The sequence below is a fragment of the Mobula birostris genome, chromosome 27 (assembly GCF_030028105.1).
Source record: "Mobula birostris isolate sMobBir1 chromosome 27, sMobBir1.hap1, whole genome shotgun sequence".
NCBI lineage: Eukaryota > Metazoa > Chordata > Chondrichthyes > Myliobatiformes > Myliobatidae > Mobula > Mobula birostris.
This window is the reverse complement of record NC_092396.1, coordinates 19,837,573-19,857,611: the sequence shown is the minus strand read 5'-3', so window position 1 is coordinate 19,857,611 and position 20,039 is coordinate 19,837,573. Positions and strand designations below refer to the sequence as shown.

Here is a 20,039-nt window from a genome sequence, read left to right as displayed (position 1 = left end):
TTAAAGTCAAGAGTTAATAGCCACTATATTGCAGAGGAACTAATTAATCTACTTAATTGAAATTCTTTATATTTTTAAAATATAAAGATCACACTTCAAATTCTAAAAGTGTAGTTACATTATGCTTTTAAAACGTATCTTTGAGCTTTTAATCTCCTTACTGATTCTATTTCCACCAGGGCCAACCTATTGTTTGAAAATATGTTGCCCAGAAATGAATGTAGTTCCCAATATTCAAAATTTTTAAAAATGTAGATGCTGGAAATCAAAAAATAGAAACAAAAAGTACTGGATATCCTCATCAATTCAACTGATATCCATAGAGAAAAGGTCACCAACTTGATATGTTAACAGTGTTTCTTTCTTCACAGATGCTGTCTGTCCGGCTGAAATGACACTTACATTTTACTCAGCTTTTATTGCGAAGCTCCCATGGTTCCCTGCCCCCCCTCCCCCCCCTCCCCAGTGCTCTCGGGAGCAAACTGAAATCAAAATGGGAACAGCTTCATTGAGTTTGTAAAGGAAACTGTTATTACTGCAACCTTCATGTTCTAAAGTTCGAGGTTTTGCAACACTGTAAACACAGCCCTACATGTCTCACCAAAGGTGACAGACCCTGGGAATGCAGGACCTGGTGAAGGGGGAAAACTGGGATGTCTGGATGAGCTGACTTTCCTGTCTTCCCTAGGATTATTCACTCACCAGAGAGGTGGATGTTGGATTCGAATACCAGCTTTCTGATTTCCCTCCTATTCTTTATTGTCACAAGGAGGAGATTCCAGACACATCCTTTACTGATCCCCAGTCTTGATCACATGCCCTCTGGCACATTTGGCATGGGTGAAAACTGGGGTCCCGGTAAATGGTCACAGAAATGTGTGTGTAAGCGTGTATGTTAAGAGCATTGAGAGACAGATGGGTAGGAGAGACAGGACTGAACATTGCACTGATACTTTCCACAGCACACGGAGACCAACATCCAGTGCTGCTGGCAGATCATCAACTCGGTGAAAGACGCTCTTTGGTCGGCCCGAAACTTGATGATCTACCAGCACATGGAGATGTCCGTGGGAGAATGCTGCCCACTGGCACATTCTCGGCTGCAGGAGTACGTGCTGAGGGACGCACTGAAACTCAGTGCAGCCACCGCAAGGGCCCAGTGGGGAAGGACCACAGTTTAGGTTTCTTCACCCGCGGGAGTGGGAGGGGTCGGGTGGTGGGGAGTATACCCCTCAACAATGATGTGGATTGGCTAAAAGTGTGGAAATGTAAAGCCCGTAATGGAAACATCTGTAAAGGATTGAGAGTCATTGAATAGTTTATTGTACATAATTTTATTTTTATATTGGATATTGTGAGGAACAGGATTAAGAAAGTGATATGAGACCAAGCAGGAAAAAGTATATTTTGAAATAAAAAAATCAGCTATTGTACCTAATATTAAGAATATTAGGTACAATATTACTGTGCTAGCTGTGGAGAGAAGCCAATCTCCAGACGGGGGACAGAGGGGAAGTTTCTCAGTCAGATCATTAATCTGTCCTCCACCCATTGATTCCAATTTTAGATCTGCATGTTAACAACCCACTCACATCATTTTACTTGCTTTATTGTCTAAACACATGACTCAATTTAACACCACCCTTTTTTCAGATCCAAGAGAAACACCCAAATTTCTTCAAATCTGAACACACAAAACATAGCTGTTACAGGTAAACATTACAGGCTTTGCCAACTTGTTACAAATGTAGGCTATTCATTGTCGAGGCTAGGTCCAGGTCATTTCTCTATGATACGAGGCTTTGCAATCTCTGTAGACATACTGCGACAAGGGAATGTCCCTCCATCTGTCTTGGAGGAAGACAGAACTACTGCAGCTCAACTTCATGGGAGAACACTGACACTGCAAGCTTGCTAGGTTTCTATCTTACACATTCATCTGGGCTGGAAAGACACAAAGTTCTCATGGGGAGAACTTTGGGAACTTTGATTCTGGGGCAGCAAAGGGTTGCAATCCAGGCCCCAGAGGAACAATCAATTTTCATTTCAGCTGAGCATTTTTTAAAATTGTATGAGAACACCACTGCATGGTGTTCCATGGGACACCCTCCAAATTGCACGCCACCCAAATAGAAATACAATACTCAGTTTAAACCCACCAACTCTCCACCAAACAGCTCCCTCACCAAGTGCATTAGAGTAATTTAAGGAAGTGACTCAAATGATCTCTTAAGAGCAAATAGGGATGGATAATAACTGCTGTCTTTGTCAGCAATGTATATATTTCATTAATGAAGAAAATACTCTACACAACTATAAGCTGATTTACTGGTTCTACAATAACTGCATTAGCTAAACATCAGTCCAAATTCCACTCTTTGACACATGGTGCAAATGGGAAGCAAAATAACACTGAAACTGAGCAAACGGCCAAAAGAAAAACAGTTACTCACTGTGGCGAGGGTCAAGCAGATTTGTCTGTTCTTTCCACGTTTTCATGGCATTTTGGGAAAGAGCAACACACATCAGTATGTTCAAAGTGGGTTCAGCAGTGAGGCTGCTCACTGCCTCTTTCTCTGTCACATGCTCTTATTGTCTGGGATGAATATTACTTCCCAGGAAAAAGTTTGCTCCAAACCAGCTGTGGCAGGAACAGGTCAAGCACGGTCAAGGAAACAGAGGCGGCCCTGGTTATTCTCCCCAGTTTTCCCAGAAGGGTAAGGAACACATCCTGGGAAGAAACGTAAATTCCAAAGAAGCTAAATACATCAAAGAGATCAGACTGTAAACTAACGCAACAAAAATGGCCAAGTGTTCTTAAATAAAGATAACCTTTTTCTTCAATCACCATAAGTACATCTCTTCACTATCAGCAAATATATCATAAACTGTGTCCATTATAAATGTAAATGCACACTCATTTCCCTCCATTATTAGTGCAAATATCATACAATCATCTTTGTTCACCATCAGTGCAAACATCTTAGACCGATTTCCTTTTTATTTTTGGTATAAATCACGCACAGTGCAAATATCACACATTCATCATCAGGCACAGTTTGTTCACTCACCCAAATATTGAATGAAAATGCATTTAGATGTAGATTTGTACAATGAAGTGTTTTTCTGCTCAGTCTGCCTGCAAACAGTCTGAGTTGAATGTTTATAAAGGGATGGATCAATGAGGAGGGCTCTCTGAGAGCTTAAACAGGGGACAGATGTTTCCTGCAGGAAGAGTAGAAATCAAATAGAATGGATAAGCTGCGAGAGGCCATTGTTCAGATTTGTTACTGCTGGGAACTCATGCCTAAAAATACTCACTTGCGCTATTACTCCTTGTCTTCCCTACTGTTGGATTAGAAAACAAGACAATCAATGCAACCAACTTTGCAACCCTGGTTCTGCCCCAGGTAATTGTTCTTCAATAATGGGAGCTAGGTTAGCGAATACAGCCAGACATTACAAAAATATAAATGGTTATTTGTGTTACTATAAGAAATAGGGCCAGAAATAGTCAAGAATCAAAAGAGCGAAGAGGTAGAGACAGGAATGGGTAAGGTTAGTTAGATAGGCAGCCAGTTGAGTAAGGGGGAGAGCAGAGGCAGGGTTGCAGAAGTGAGGGGAAGGGTTCAGGGTGAAGAGTTAGGAGAGTGAAGGGGTGAGGAGACTAGAATTGAGGAAAGGGAAGATGGAGGCCCTAAGGATGATGATAGGGTGGGGTAATGGGGAGGAGGCCGGATAGAGAGGGTGAGAGGTGGTGGGTTAGTGAAGGTGGAAGCAGAATTGGGTATTATGAGGAACAGGATTAAGAAAGTGATATGAGACCAAGCAGGGAAAAGTGCAGAGAGAAGATGAAATTGATCATGGCCCTGATTCAGTATTACTAAATTTTAAAATCAATTTTACACAGTGAAACACAGAAATACAATACAAACAAATGTGGCAGCCATTTGTACACAACAAGATCGGTTAAACAGCCATGAATTGAAAGGACAGCTGAACTATTGGCTGAGAGGTTAATGTTAGTCTGGGATACTGTGAGAACCCCCTACTTCCATCAGCGTCTATGGGATTTCTAAACCACTAACCCTCTCCTTCAAAGACAGAAGCAACTTTAACTCTGATCTCATTTCTCACCTGCCACTGCAGTTAGTAATCTTCTGCCTCAGAAGGAGAGTATAACCAACTGACAAACTATATTCCTGGAGCTATATTAACAAAGGCTCAAAAACTTACCTCTTTGTCACAGGATTTGTGTGGGTCCAGGGGAGTCTCAGACATCTGGTGAGCTAGGTTTGGCTAGTGGCTTGCTACATTTGCTTCATCACCGAGCCAAATACATTACGATTTAAATTTAGAAAACTTAAATCATGAAAAAGCTATTGTCTAGAGGCTGGATTCTGCAAGGATCAGAGGAGCAGAATAAAGATGTTTCGGATGTAAATGTTGCTTTAATTCTCAATCTTCTAGAGGGTAAAGCCCTGTGTCAGGGAGAGTTTCAACAGGAAAATCCTGGTTGTTGTTGGAGCAGGAACCCCACTGTACTTTTTCCCTGTACTCACTTGGGCAACGACTCAATGAACAGAGCAAAAAAGAGATGATTAGAAGTGCGTGATTCTCAGGGAGTGGCTGTCTGATACAGCACACACTGTCTGAGGATCTTGTGCACACAGAAAAAAACAGCACACACAGTGCTGGGAGCAGTGCCCAGGTGAGTTAACCCTTGAGAATCTGGATCCACAGCATTACGAAATAATATCTTGTGAACAAAACTAAAATATCTGTTACTGCAAAACCTATCAGTACCCCAGCCACTGCTCAGTACTTGGTGACAGATACTGGGACCTGTCTGGAGGAGTATGGGGAGGGGCGAATTCTTCTCCATTTTCAGGGTAGAGTAATCCTTCCTGCTGGATTACTGCTGACCACTTTTCTCTCCTGTCCCTTTGCTCTACTGACCTCTCTGTTTTGAATTTTGGTACTCCTCTCCTCCATCCTATTTTCTCACCTTGGTAATTAGTAACCTGTCACCCTCTGTTACTTGTTTTGAGGGGCATTTTCCATTGGCCACTATACACCATCCTCACTTAATTTTCTCACCACTGTCATGCTTTAGACCACACATATTGAGCTTTGACTCTACAGATCACATAAGCCCATCTACACCAAATAACTTCTAACCACTGAATTCCCAACCTTCCACGGTTGAATACTTCTCCTGGAAACTTACCCACTTGAACTTCTCTTGTGCTAGCTGCAATATAAGAGGTGCCAAGGTCTTCCACTACAAAAGTCCCAGAAACAGCAAGCACAATTTTAACCCTTAACTGACTCTGCAAAGCAATGGGTTACTTTTACACCTGTGATTTTAAAGTTGCCTTTCAAACTGTTGTTTTAGCACAGTGAAGTCTGTCAGAGGGGAGCCAAGTCCTGTAGTCACTGTAATGCTCAAACAATGCATGATCTAACTGAGCACGCAGGCTTAGCAACTTACTGTGCGTTACCCACACTTACTCTAACACTTCCTTCGTCATACTCTATTTATGACATTTCCTCTGTTACAGAGCAACCCTTATCACTCCTAACAATGATAGGTAGAAATTGCTGAACTTATAAAAGTCATACTCAACAGATTTTACCTAAACAACAAACCTCAAGAAAGGAAATCCAATCCCTTCCTGAGCTTCTCTGAGGTTGGGGCCAAGGCCAGAAAATATTCCTGACAGGCATGCACATTTGCAGGGAAGGCAGTAAAGTTTGTCATGACTGTGGAGGATGTGATAGCAAGTCACATAAATTTTCAAAGGATTTCATAAAAGATCTGTTTAGAAACCAGGATATTACATGGTCATGTGTTCGCCCCTTGAGACAGTCGTGCCGTCTGGCGGATGAAGGATTAAAGAGAGGAAGAGAATGGTAGCTCCCAGAAGGGCCATTCATTCCCATTAATGGTTCCATGACTTGAGAGATAAGCAATCATGACGGACCAGAGGCGAACATAAGTAAGATTGATGGTAATTCTTCAAGAATCAACTAGAATGTTTACAAACAAGTGAAAGGATTCCCCAGAAATCCTAGCTTCATTTCCTGGGATCAGCAGAGTGATGCTGCCATCCAGTGGTCAATGGGCTACTTGCACTCACATTGCTGTAAATACTCAACATGTCAGGTAACGATTCATTTGGGAAAGGGAGATTTAAAAAAGGCACTTTTAAGTTGCAGATAGGAGGGCCTAAGCACTTTAAAAAAATATATTCTGGCCCTTTTTTAGGCCCTTTGTTTTAGTTTTGACCAAAGGATCTCTGGCCTGAATTATTAATGACATTGCAACACAAGTGCTGGAGGAACTCAGCAGACCAGGCAGCATCTAAGGAAAAAAGTACGTTGGCGTTTTGGGCTGAACCCCTTCGGCAGGACTGGAGAAAAGAAAGCTGAGGAGCAGATTTAAAAGGTTGGGGGGATGCGAGAGAGAAACACCAGATAGGTGAAACCTGGAGGCGGCGGGGGTGGAGGTGGGAAATAAAGTAAAGAGCTGGGAAGTTGATGGGTGAAGGAGACAAAAAGCTATGGAAGAAAGAAAAAGGGGGAAGGAGCACCAGAGGAAGGCAATGGGCGGGCAAGGAGATGAGGTAAGAGAGGGAAAAGGGGATGGGAACTGGAGAAGGTGGGGGGGGGAATGGTTTGGAGAGCAATACTGGAAGTTTGAGAAATCAATGTTCATGCCATCAGGTTGGGGGCCACCCAAACAGAATATAAGGCATTGCTCCTCCAACTTAAGTGTGGCCTCATCACGACAGTGGAGGATGCCATGGATGGATACATCCAATTCCTATCCCAATAGGGCCACCCATTTTAATTTCACATCCCCTTCCAATATGTCCATCCATTGGCCTTGGTCAATGTGCTGCATAAACAGGTACAGTTCAACATGCACTTCTTGCATAAATCCATAAACAATCTCTGCAGACAAGTGGACATGTTGAAATTTCTGGCTATATGATTATCCCAGAGGGATGAGGACAAAAATGGTATTGGTAGAGATGGCATTGGGGTTAGTAGATGGCATCATAGACAGGGAGAGAGATAACATGTTGTATTGGAGGGGTCGTGACTGTCATGTGACAGCACTGCCCATTACCTGGTTGAAAGACACGCCACCTGCCAATCAAGGTTTGACCCCTGCACACCTATTGGCCCCTTTAATTAGGCTAGTGCTTGACCTCGGGCAATTGGCCTTTGTAATCAGCTTAACTCTGCTGGCACCGAGCCATTGGCCTTCCTGTGAATTACCTGGCTGGGACCCTCCAGCCCTCCTGCATGAAAAGAGTGCCACATATGCTAGACCCTCTTGCTCTTTGCCATCCGAGGGATCACCCTTCTTCACTCCAGGCTAAGAACCATGGAATAGCACTGGAGAAATTATTAGTCAATAGGGTTAGAAGCGTTGGTTATTGTCCCTAAAAGCAGAGAGTCAAGGGGTGGTGGGTATCGTATTGACTTTTCCCTTGGTTGTATGTGTGCGTGCGTGTGCATGTACTTTGTTCCCACGTGATTTTCCCATGGTTGTTATTACTTGTCTGCGTGAGTTTTATTGCCGATCCGACTACTGTAAATTGTGTGCGTGTTGCTTCTGTTGTCATTTTTCCACGTTTGCCTTCTGTAAATAAAATCCTTTACTACCAAGACCGTGTGTCCAGAGTCCTCGCCTTTGAGACCTACTGAATCTGTTTCCTCACTTACAACACACGTGTAGAGTGAGAATGTGAGCATGTGCCCATCAGCCACAAGAAGAAGCAAGTCTCCTTACCTTAATAGCCCTCCTCTTGTCAATGCATTCCTGATGCTGACAAAGCAGAACTTTCTCTTCTGTTAAACTCCGCTCACCTGCAGAAGAAAATATGAGAGCAAATCCCAGTAAATTGAGACCGACAAAGCAGGAGTCCAGGATTCTGAAATTAAAAAAAGAGAACTGCAAGGTATTCATAGTTAAAAGCTGTTATTCAGAGCATTAAGAATGCTGGAGTACTAACAAAGTTGAGAGTAACAGAGCAGGGAAATAAGGCACTAAGAGCAACAGATCCAAAATGGTGACAGAATAATAATACAGTATATTGAAAACAATAAGGCAGTGTTCCGCAGTGTGCTGAGAGTGATGGAGTAGTGACTCAATGTAACAGAGGTAATAAAGATTTAACGCTGTGCATCGACAGTAACTTGCAGAGTATGGAGTTGTCAAGCTGTAATCAACAGTATGAAACTTAGCAGAGCCAAACCTCAGCATTTTGACGGAAATGCAATGGAGAAATGGCAGTGGCATAATGCAGAACTTATGGACCAGCCATACAGTGTGCTGAGAATGAACCACAGAACGAATCTGTAGATCACTGAAGACAGTGGAAAATCGGAGGGCCAGTAATGAATAAGGGGAGAATTGCAAGTCAGCAAATGGACAGAGGGGATTCAGGAAACATCGAACGTGATTCTGGAACTGTCGGAGCCTGTGATTTGTGGTTTGGAGGTCGCTGCTTCAGCGCTGTGCAGTCTCCGAGAGGATTCCTGGAGGCAGAGGCAGAGTGCACGAATCTCATGGTGAGAAGGTTGTGGATTGGCTACAGGGCGCGAGTTGACGTTTGACTCCATCTCGACAGTAAAAGTGACAAGGCGGATGAAACATTGAGGCGGGTGTGGAAGGTGAGCACCGGCCGGTGGGATTGCCCTGCTGTTGCAGAAGGAAAGGACGACTGCTGTGCTTGCATAATGTTATACCCAGGTTTTCTACGTTTTGGATATGGACTTAGACTATAGACTTTTTTTTTCAGTCTTATAGTTTTTTTATATTCTGTGTTTTGTTGCCCGATCTTTTCTCTCCTGTGTGCGCAGGGGAGGGAGATTTGGGGGTTGATGTGCCTATTCTGGTTTTGTTATTTTTTCTGGGGGGTGGCGAGGAAAAATTTGGCAGTTGATGATCATGCTGCTGGTTTTTTCTTTCTTGGTTTGGTGACTATCTGGAGAAGAATTTCAGAGTTGTATACTTGGATAACAAACCGGGGAAATCAATGGGTCAGCAAGAGACAAAAGAGATCCACCTGTCAGGGATGACAAGGAGATATCCATGAGTCTGTGATTAACAGGGGTGGATTCAGGAATCAGTGATGGACGGGAGAAGATCCATGGGTCAGGATGAACGTGGGGGATCTATGGGTCTGTGACAGGCAAGGGAGACCCATGGGATGGTGAAGATCCATAGATCAGTGATGAACAAAGGAAAATCTATGGTCAGCAAGTACCAATATTATGTCAGTATACTCTTGTTTGATGTTTATGGAGGATAATAATAGGGTCACTTAGCATATGAGGCAGAACAGAAATCACTTGGCAATTCATGCAAATCAATTTTTTTTGTTTAGAACATTCTACAGCATATTGTTAAAGATTGTCAGCTCATTGAGATTTATGATGAAGAACTCCCACCAGTACACAGTGAGCCAAATAAGTTGCTCTCTAATTAGGACATAGCACAGTAGTCACTGTATTTAACAAGAGCTCTCCCACATGGCAGCTCAATAACATACATTGCAACAGATCTTTGTAAGCAGCTCCCACACACGCTTCAGGAATCCATTTCACAATCACTTACAGGCGCAGCTCTCAGAACTGACAACTGGGCATTTAGAGTGAAACAAGATTTCATTTCAAAGCTGCGTAGGATCTAGATCTGACCAATCAAATATTCCATCAGAATCAGATTTAATGTCACCGGGCACAGGTCTTGAAATTTGTTCAGGGACTCCTCCATTTCTGGAGAGAGTGATGGAGAGAGGGGAAGGGAAAGGGCAAGAACCAAAACAAGAATGAGAGAAAGAAAAGAAACAAGAGACACAAATTAATTCCCATAGGTAGACCATTACTGGATAAATATTCCTGTAAACGTCACATAACAGCACACTGTGATATTTCTGTACTGAATTAACAAGACAATTAGATTCACAGACAAAAGAATCTGTTCAATATTTAAGAATATGTTATTCAATTGTAAAGGTCTTGCTCTTGTTTCAATATTATCTTTTTGGTTATAGACAGAGGATCTCTTGTAGTGGGTTCGCTTCCTGCTTTAGCACTTTCTTCAAGGTTATATTTTTGTATCATCCAAATTCCCATCTACAAGCTGCTCCTTTGTAATATCATTTCAAAACATGGTGTCATTTTCTACATCAATGCCGTGAAATGTGACTCTACTTCATCAAAACCTCTTTTGCACTCCTCTAATGGGTCGAATTGCAAAATCACACAAGACTGGTCATATCATCTTAGATCCCGATTGTTAACACTTCTTCGCAGCCTCTATCCTTCCCTTGGCAAATGTTGGAATTCAAAACAGTCTGCTTACAGCTGAATTTCAACTGAGAGACAAGTTTTATTTCAAGCATCCACACAGTCATAAAGCCAACATCTTCTACCTTTATAACCGTCTAATTCAATCCCTCTTCATTTCAGGTTCTACGCTTTTGTTACCACTCAAATTTAATACAAGTGCACAGATGCCCGTCTCCTTCAAAGACCCTAAAGACATGCAGAATACATTCCTTTAAAAACTAAGGAATAGATATCGGGGTGGGGAAGCTATGCTCGCATAGTATATTTCTTAGGTAGTCCTTTAGGATTGAGAATGACTTACTTCCACTCAGTTTTGGGGGTTCTGAGGTGGTAATGTGGGAATCACAAACTCCTTCGCAGATGGGGCAAAAGTGACTGTGTGGTTGTTACATAGTCGTGAGGTAGAGTGCCACTCATGCAGAGCTTCTAAGTGCTCCCAATGCACAGGCTTGAGGTTCTCAAGCCTCCTTCCGAAATGCCGTCTCTAAATGATCAAGAGTCATGGGATTGGAGGGTTGCGGATGTTGTTCCCTTATTCAAGAAAGGGAGTAGGGAAAGCCCAGGAAATTATAGCCAGTGAGTCTTACTTCAGTGGTTGGTAAGTTGATGGAGAAGATCGTGAGAGGCAGGATCTTATGAACATTTGGAGCAGCATAATATGATTAGGAATAGTCAGCATTGCTTTGTCAAAGGTAGGTCGTGCCTTACGAGCCTGACAGAATTTTTTGAGGATGTGACCAAAGACATTGATGAAGGTAGAGCTATAGATGTAGTGTACATGGATTTTAGCAAGGCATTTGATAAGATACCCCATGTAAGGCTTATTGAGGAAGTAAGGAGGCATGGGATCCAAGGGGACTTTGCTTTGTGCATCCAGAACTGGCTTGCCCACAGAAGGCAAAGAGTGGTTGTAGACGGGTCATATTCTGCATGGAGGCGGGTGACCAGCGGTGTGCCTCATGGATCTGTTCTAGGACCCCTTCATCAACTGTGGGATTGAGTTTAAGAGCCAAGAGGTAATGTTACAGCTATATAGGACCCTGGTCAGACCACACTTGGAGTACTGTGCTCAATTCTGTTCGCCTCACTACAGGAAGGATATGGAAACCATGGAAAGGGTGCAGAGGAGATTTACAAGGATGTTGCCTGGATTGGGGAGCATGCCTTATGAGAATAGGTTGAGTGAATTCGGTCTTTTCTCCTTGGAGCAACAGAGGATGAGAGGTGACCTGATAGAGTTGCACAAGATAATGAGAGGCATTGATTGTGTGGATAGTCAGAGGCTAGAAATGGCTAGCACAAGAGGGTATAGTTTTAAGGTGCTTGGAAGTAGGTACAGAGATGTTGGGGGTAAGTTTTTTTTAAACGCAGAGAGTGGTGAGTGCATGGAATGGGCTGCCAGCGGCGGTGGTGGAGGCTGAAACAATAGAGTCTTTTAAGAGACTCCTGTATAGGTATAAGGAGCTTAGAAAAATAGAGGGCTATAGGTAACCTTCAGTAATTTCTAAGGTAAGGACATGTTTGGCACAGCTTTGTGGGCTGAAGGGCCTGTATTGTGCTGTAGGTTTTCTATGTTTCTATTATATATAGGAAAGATGTGCCTACACTGGTGAAGGTAGGGAGATTCACAACAATGTTGCTGGAACTGGAAAATTACAGCTATAAAGAAAGACTAGAAAAGCAAAGGCTTTTGGGAGATGCTGATGGGAGACTTAGATTGTGTTGTATCAGGTTATATTAAATAAGGAGACAAAAGCCAGGGGTCATAGTAACGATAGAAGCTTTAAGGGGAGATAAAGACAAATGATTAACCCAGACGTTGGTAGGGACCCGGAACTCAGGGCCTCAAAGGATGAATAGATGCAGAAAATGTCACTATGTTTAGAAATTACTTGGATGCGTCCTTGAAAACCCATATGCCCTGTGAGTTTGCATTCCAAATGTGGAAGGTTGAATTATGCTAGCTAGTTATTTTATTGAGCAGTCTAGACACAATGAGTCAAACATTCCCTTTTGCTGTCACATATTTACTATTGTTCTGTTCTACTCTCCATAATCGGTGGCTGTTTGAACACGTACCAAATCCTATTTATCCTTTCTTCTCTGTGTTTGCTGGTCTATGTAGCTCTCATTGAAAAACTGTCTTGATTTTAAAATCAGGAATACATTTGACTAATCAATTGTGCCTCTCAAATTCCCTCTCTTCCTTTAGATTGCTCTTCAGAAAAACCTCTTGACCTAGTCTTGATCACCTGCTCCACTATTTCAGCTTGGTGACAAAACTTAGGAAGAGACTTAGGGGTGCTTTATAAATCGAAGTTATGATTAGTCAGTCACCGAGAACTACAGCACAGAAACAGGCTCTTCACCCCATCTAGTCTGTGCCGAACTATTGCTTGAGCTACTCCCATCAACCTGCACCTGGACCATAGTCCTCCATACCCTTCTCATACATAAACCTATCCAAACTTCTCTTAAACGTTGAAATTAAACTTGCATTTCCCACTTCCACTGGCTGCTCATTCCACACTCTCACCTCTGTCTGAGTGAAGAAGCTCCCCCTCATATTCCCCTTAAACATTTCACCCTTTGCAATTAACTCATGCCCTCTGGTTTTAGTCTCATCCAACCTCAGTGGAAAAAAGCCTGCTTGCACCTCTATCAAATCTCCCCTCATTCTCCTGCGTCCAGGAAATAGTCTTAACCTATACAATCTTTCCCTGTAACTCAGGTCCTCATGTCCCAGCGATATCCTTCTAAATTTTCTCTGTGCTCTTTCAATCTTGTTGACATCTTTCCCACAGGTAGGTGACCAGAACTATGTGGCTGTTCTTTTCTGGAAGTGAAGGCAAGATCAAAAGGTGTAATTCCCATTATTTGGGGAATAAGCAGCTGAGACAAGCAGGCAGTTTAGCCCACGTGTTCTAACAGAACTAATCCTATCACTGTTTTGTTCCAACAGCTTTAATTTCTCCACTGAAACAAGCGTCAGGGTTATGAAGAATGCAGAATGAAATGGCCCAGAGACAAAGTAACTTTCATTAGTCTGTGCTGTAAAAAACTTGTGCCCAAGAGGAATTACATGAGAGATAGTGCTGAGTAATCTTTCCTTGGACAGGGTGAGGCCACGGAGCTAAAAACAGCCACATCAGGATACCTGCCAACAGGTTCTATGTGAACAATGTGCTGAGTGCTACACGTGAGAAATGCCAGAACCTTTGATTTTGCTCTTTTCCGTCTCTGAGCTCCGTTTAAATAGGTTCCACGTTGACCAGCCAATAAAGTACTGCTACCATAATTATGCAACACAGAATTACCACTCTATGTGCTGCACGCAGCACAAACTACAACAAGCAAGCAAAAGAAACACAGGACTAACAAGCATAAATACAGGGAGGGAAGGCGAGCAGACGGACAGCCGGGCCACACAAGTACAGGCACAGTTGGACCGACACGCGCAGATTGTACACACAAGTGTGCACAAATATAATGCAATTTGAGTCTCCTGATGCGTCAGCTGCTAAGCATCTGGAGAATCAAAAGAAAAATATTTAATGCAAACTGTATGAGCTTGCTTCTTAGATAATTACAGATTAAAGTTTACAAACAAATAATACATACTGGAACAAGGCACAATGATGAGTTATTGCTTTTTGAAGATGAGAGAACCATCATGAGAGTCTGGGGACCTTCAAACCTAATGGTATGAATATCAATTTATCCTTCCCTCCTCAATTCCCAATATGACCTTTTACTTCTTCTCATTTGCCTATTACTTGTCCCTGGGTCCTCTTCTCCTTCCCTTTCTCCTATGGTTCACTCTCTTCTCCTATCCTATCAAATCCTTTCTTCTCCAACCCTTGACCTTTCCCACCCACTTGGCTTCACTTATCACCTTCTAGCTCGCCTTTCCCCTCGATGCCCCCCCCACCTTTTTATTCTGGCATCTTCCCTCTTCCTTCTCAGTCCCGCAGAAGGGTTTCGGCCTAAAATGTCGACTGTCTATTCATTTCCATAGATGCTGCCTGAGCTGCTGAGTTCCCCCAGCATTTTGCGTGCATCACTAAGAGAGCCCACGCCTTTAGGAAGAGACTGAGCTTCAAATGAGGGTCTGCTCCTTGCAGACCGGATCCAAATCAGTTAAGAGTTAGCACTGATAGTGATCAGATCCCCTATCAGTGCTCAAAGATGAATGGCTGCAAGGCACAGATGCTTGCAGTTGGTTGATTGTGCAGAAAGGAGAATTCCACATAATATGTGGCACCTCAAAGTCCCATCTCTAAACTACAACAGCAAGGAAACATCATGCGGCTCTGTTATTCATACGGACACATCAAGGGTTCAAAGTTCATCTTATTGTCAAAGTATGCATGTACATTACAACTCTGATATATGGAAATATGCACAATGATACATGAGGGCTAATCTTCTTCCAAACAAGTACAGATCATATTGTTAATTAACACTAACAATTAATCTCTATCAAAGAATCTACAGCAGACTGAGTCACATGGAGAGCAAAGCCCCAGCTACAGTTGTGGAGGTTCTCAGACCCATAAATCCAAGTGACCTGTATCTCACAGGGGATGTACAATTTTCCAATTACTCATCTTCTTGAGCACAATATGTTATTTTCTGGGGAAAAAAGTTTGATATATATTTGAGAAAACCAACATATTGATTCCACCACCTGTCTGGGGCACCAGCTCCATTACAGATCGCTGACTCACTGAAATGTTGTTTCTGTGAACAAACTTGGAATTCGCTGATCTTTGAGCAGAGGCTGACACTTCCAGCTCAATCTTCCAGGATAAGATAGAACAGCTGTTCCTGGTTGACATGGCATGGCTGATTTTTATAATCCTAATTAACCAACTCTTCTATTCTTTCAATTGATTATTTTCTCCTGGAGCCTCTTGCTGTACAGTACCTTTCATCACCAATATTGTGTTAACCAGAACTGCACATGATGCACCAATGATCGATAAAAGGGCAGGATTGTCTAATAATTTCAGGCAACATTGAAATTTTAATATTTATGAAGGTCCTGTTTGCAAGATCATGAGAGGCAGGCTAATAAAACAAGAATGCTTCACAGATAACAGTTTTGTGCATGTCCAGATTTGGAACATTATTTCTGCCATTCACTTCAGTGCACAGCACGTAGATCTGACTCAGAATGCTGAACTTTGCGCTTAGTGAGTCCAGACAGCAACTGTAGTTTACAGTACAGTATTCACAATGCTGTAGGCCAATCACAAGGAACATAGTTTCTTACAATGTGACACCACAAAATGCACCATCATATCATGGACAGTTGTAAACCAAACCAGCACAGTCTTGCGAAGCACATCTTAAATGACAGGCAATGAAGCAAAATGAAGATCTGTGCTGATTGTCCTACAGTTTACCCAATGCATACTGACTCCTGGCAATTACACAATTTCTCACCTGCAATCATTCCTGGCTGGTTTTTCATTGGAGAAATTCAAAACATGAAGTTCCTGTCAATCTCCAGCACTGAATAGAAAATTGCAGACAAAATACGATTACTTCCAAGGCTTGAGGATCAGCCTCACAACAAGCCTGCCAAGCTTCAAGTAGCTGATTAAGTGCAGGACAGGAAAAGCATCTGTTGCCAGCAGTTTCCAGGCCCAGCAACTGCAAGCTGACAGTGCAATTGAACCAGCCCGGTGAATGCATCATTGCACCAATAACACAGATAACTTAAAGGTTAACAAACAGCATTAGTCAGTCCCACGTAGGCGAGGGGAGGAGACAAAACAACAGCTGGGGTCCACAGCAATCTATGCAGGGGCTGACCAAATTTCCAGTACAGGTGGAACAGATGGGAACTAAGGCCAATCACAAAGAGCCGCAGAGACTCCTCCTACTCCGTTCCCAAATAATTCTGCCAGCCTCACAGTTTACTGAAGCAAAAGGAGAACTGAATTGCATAGCTAAAGAATTACATTTTTTTTTTAAAAATGTAGTGCCAGTTTGAACTAATTGTGACTGAGCCTTCACCTGCTAAGACTCAGGAATTCTTCCCTAAATTTTTTTCCCTTCCTACCTCTTGTGGCATATTTTGTTTAATGAATTACTTTTGGAAATATTAAAGGCACCATATGAATTTAAGTTGCTTTTGTGGAAAGAAGATCCATACAAGACCAAATCCCTTGCCTTCATGTACCACGTGAAATCCTTTTAAGGGTTTCCAATGGTATGGCTGAGGAGGAGGAGGAGGCAGTGAGAAGATACTAGATTAGAAGAATAACTGGATGAAATAAGAAATATTGATTCAGAATCCCTCAAGCAGATCACAATTAAGTTTTTTTGTCTGCCTTGAATGGAAGGGAACAGGGGTCAGTCGGAGGAAGTGACTTCTGATATGCGGTGCTGAAACACTGTTGAGAGCACATTCACATCCCAGTCCTGCATGTTTACTGTCCTGGGTTAAAGGTCTTTCTGCACATTAGATGAAGCATGAAGGAAATGAGAAAGAGCCCTGCATTTCTACTTCACAGAAAGAGAGGGATTCATCAAAGTAAAGTCCCCGTGCTCAGCTGGAACGCTGCAGAAGGTATACCATCTATATTAGATGAACAGAGAAAGCATTTTTTTCTTATCTATTCATGATACAGCCAGGATTACAAAGTATTACATTTTGTATGTGTATATAAGAATGATCTGACCCCTGTGAAATAACTTATAATACATTGTTCGATCGGCCGCTGCTTTTGGTTATTGTTAGCCTTAGAGTCATAGATTCATAAAAAAAGTACAGCACAAAAATGGACCTTCAGCCCATCTAGTCCATGCTGAACCATTTAACCTGCCTCCTCCCATCGACCTGCACCGGGACCATAGCCCTCCAAACCCCTACTATCCAGGTACCTATCCAAACTTCACTTAAATGTTGAAATGGAGCTCACATGCACCACTTGCACTGGCACCTCGTTCCACACTCTCACCACCTTCTGAGTTTGGATGTTTCCCCTCATAATCCCCTTAGCCTACGACGGCTAGCTGTAGTCCCACGCAACTCAGTGGAAAAAGTCTGCCTGCATTTACCTTATCTATATCCCTCATAATTTTGTATACCTCTATCAAATCTCCACTTAAATCTACATTGCAAGGAACCTCTAACTCACGTCCTCCAGTCCCCACAACATCCTTGTAAATTTTCTCCGTACTCTTTCAACCTTATTTACATCTTTCCTGTAGGCACTGATGAAAACTGCACATAATACTCCAAATTAAACCTCACCAACTTCTTAAACAACTTCAGCAAAACATCCCCTCCTGTATTCAATAGCCTTCTGAAAAGGATGTTCAGTTAGAGGATTTATCTAGTTTACATGTCTTGCGAGATTACGATAAAGGGAAGAATTTACAAGTGCCACACATTGGAAACTCTCTAATAAATTTGTAGTGGGTGAAGGGGGAGAGAGTGCGAGGAGAGAGGAGAGAGAGCATGAGGGGAGAGGGGGAGAGAGCGTGAGGGGAGAGAGCACAAAGGGAGGGGGAGAGAGCGCGAGGGGAGACAGCATGAGGGGAGAGGGGGAGAGGGGGAGAGGGGGGAGAGGGGAGAGAGCGCGAGGGGAGAGGAGGGTGCAAGGGGAGGGGGGAGAGCACGAGGGGAGAGGGGGAGAGCGCGAGGGAGAGGGGGAGAGAGCACGAGGGGAGAGAGCGCGAGGGGAGAGAGCACAAAGGGAGGGGGAGAGGGCGCGAAGGGAGACAGCGTGAGGGGAGAGGGGAGAGGGAGAGAGGGGAGAGGGAGAGAGGGGAGAGGGGGAGAGGGGAGAGGGGAGAGGGGGAGAGGGGGAGAGGGGGAGAGGGGGAGAGGGGGAGAGGGGGAGAGGGGGAGAGGGGGAGAGGGGAGAGAGCGCGAGGGGAGGGGGAGAGCATGAGGGAGAGGGAGAGAGTGCGAGGGAGAGCGCGAGGGAAAGGGGGAGAAAGCGTGAGGGGAGGGGGGAGAGAGCATGAGGGGAGAGGGGAGAGAGCGCGAGGGGAGAGGGGAGAGAGCGTGAGGGGAGGGGGAGAGAGCGCGCAAGGGGAGAGGGGGAGAGCACGCGAGGGGAGGAGGAGAGAGTGCGAGGGAGAGGGGGGAGGGAGCGCGAGGGGAGGGAGAAAGCGCGAGGGGAGGGGGAGAGCGCGTTTGGGTGGAAAGAGCGTGAGGGAGAGGGGGGAGAGTGTGGGGGGAGAGGAAGAGGGCGCAGGGGAGAGGGGAGAGAGCGCGAGGGAGGGGGAGAGAGCGCGAGGGGAGAGGGAGAGAGCGCGAAGGGAGAGGGGGAGAGAGCGCGAGGGGAGAGGGGGAGAGGGCGCGTGGGGAGAGGGTGGAGAGCGCATGGGGAGAGGGTGGATAGCGCGAGGGGAGAGAGTGCGAAGGGAGAGAGTGCGAGGGGAGAGGGGGGAAAGAGCGCATGGGGAGAGGGGGGAGAGAGCTTGAGGGGAGAGGGGAGAGAGCGCGAGAGGAGGGGGAGAGAGCGCGCGAGGGGAGGGGGGAGAGAGAGCGCGAGGGGAGGGGGGAGAGAGAGCGCGAGGGGAGGGGGAGAGAACGCGAGGGGAGGCGAGAGAGTGCGAGGGGAGGGGGAGAGAGTGCGAGGGGAGGGGGAGAGAGTGCGAGGGGAGGGGGAGAGAGTGCGAGGGAGAGGGGGAGAGAGTGCGAGGGAGAGGGGGAGAGGGCGTGAGGGGGAGGGGGGAGAGAGCGCGAGAGGGAGAGGGGAGAGAGCGTGAGGGGAGGGGAGAGAGCGCGAGGGGAGGGAGAGAGCATGAGGGGAGGGAGAGAGCATGAGGGAGGGAGAGAGCGCGAGGGAGAGGGGGAGAGAGTGTGAGGGGGAGGGGGAGAGAGCGCGTGGGGAGAGGATGGACAGCGCGTGGGGAGAGGGTGGATTGAGCGCGAGGGGAGAGGAGAGAGCGCGTGGGGAGAGAGCACGTGGGGAGGGGGAGAGTGCGCGAGGGGAGGGGGAGAGAGTGCGAGGGGAAGGGGAGAGAGTGCGAGGGGAGGGGGAGAGGGCATGAGGGGGGGAGAGAGCGCGAGGGGAGGGGGAGAGAGTGCGAGGGAGAGGGGGAGAGGGCATGAGGGGGGAGAGAGCGCGAGAGGGAGAGGGGAGAGAGCGTGAGGGGAGGGGAGAGAGCGCGAGGGGAGGGAGAGAGCGCGAGGGGAGGGAGAGAGCACGAGGGGAGGGAGAGAGCGCGTTTGGGGGGTAAAGAGCGCGAGGGAGAGGGGGAGAGAGTGTGAGGGGGAGGGGGAGAGAGCGTGAGGGGAGAGGGAGAGAGCGTGAAGGGAGAGGGGGAGAGAGAGTGAAGGGAGAGGGGGGAGACAGCGCGAGGGGAGAGGATGGAGAGCGCGTGGGGAGAGGGTGGATTGAGCGCGAGGGGAGAGGGGGAGAGAGTGCGAGGGGAGAGGGGGAGAGAGTGCGAGGGGAGAGGGGGGAGAGAGTGCGAGTGGAGGGGGGGAGAGAGTGCGAGTGGAGAGGGGGAGAGAGCACGTGGGGAGAGGGAGGAGAGAGCGTGAGGGGAGAGGTGAAAGAGTGCGAGGGGAGAGAGCGCGAGGGGAGGGGGGGAGAGAGTGCGTGGGGAGGGGGGAGAGAGTGCGTGGGGAGAGGGGTGAGAGCGCATGGGGAGAGGGCGGAGAGAGCGCGTGGGGAGAGGGCGGAGAG

The 20,039-nt window shown here is 45.5% G+C and overlaps 1 protein-coding gene and 1 long non-coding RNA gene across 11 annotated transcripts in view; one reads left to right on the top strand and one right to left on the bottom strand.

Moving 5' to 3' along the window:
- LOC140188549 (pleckstrin homology domain-containing family G member 5-like) overlaps positions 1-20,039 on the bottom strand; it is a 110,982-nt gene that overhangs the window by 87,024 nt on the left and 3,919 nt on the right. For 5 of the 10 annotated variants that reach the window (XM_072244950.1, XM_072244952.1, XM_072244942.1 and 2 more), the window contains one exon: positions 7,808-7,884. Coding sequence is in view for 2 of the 10 variants with exons in the window: in XM_072244943.1 (XP_072101044.1) it covers positions 7,808-7,884; positions 15,826-15,853 (105 nt within the window). In the remaining 8 variants the exon portion in view is untranslated. Of the gene's footprint in view, positions 1-2,453; positions 2,732-3,071; positions 3,142-4,236; positions 4,547-7,807; positions 7,885-15,825; positions 16,042-20,039 lie in introns of those variants that run through there. The other 5 variants (XM_072244943.1, XM_072244947.1, XM_072244948.1 and 2 more) reach the window with 5 other exon arrangements.
- Positions 16,326-20,039, top strand: part of LOC140188551 (uncharacterized) — a 73,492-nt gene continuing 69,778 nt past the window's right edge. The window contains exon 1 of the long non-coding RNA XR_011883326.1: positions 16,326-16,957. This is a non-coding gene — a long non-coding RNA (uncharacterized lncRNA). The remainder of the gene's footprint in view (positions 16,958-20,039) is intronic.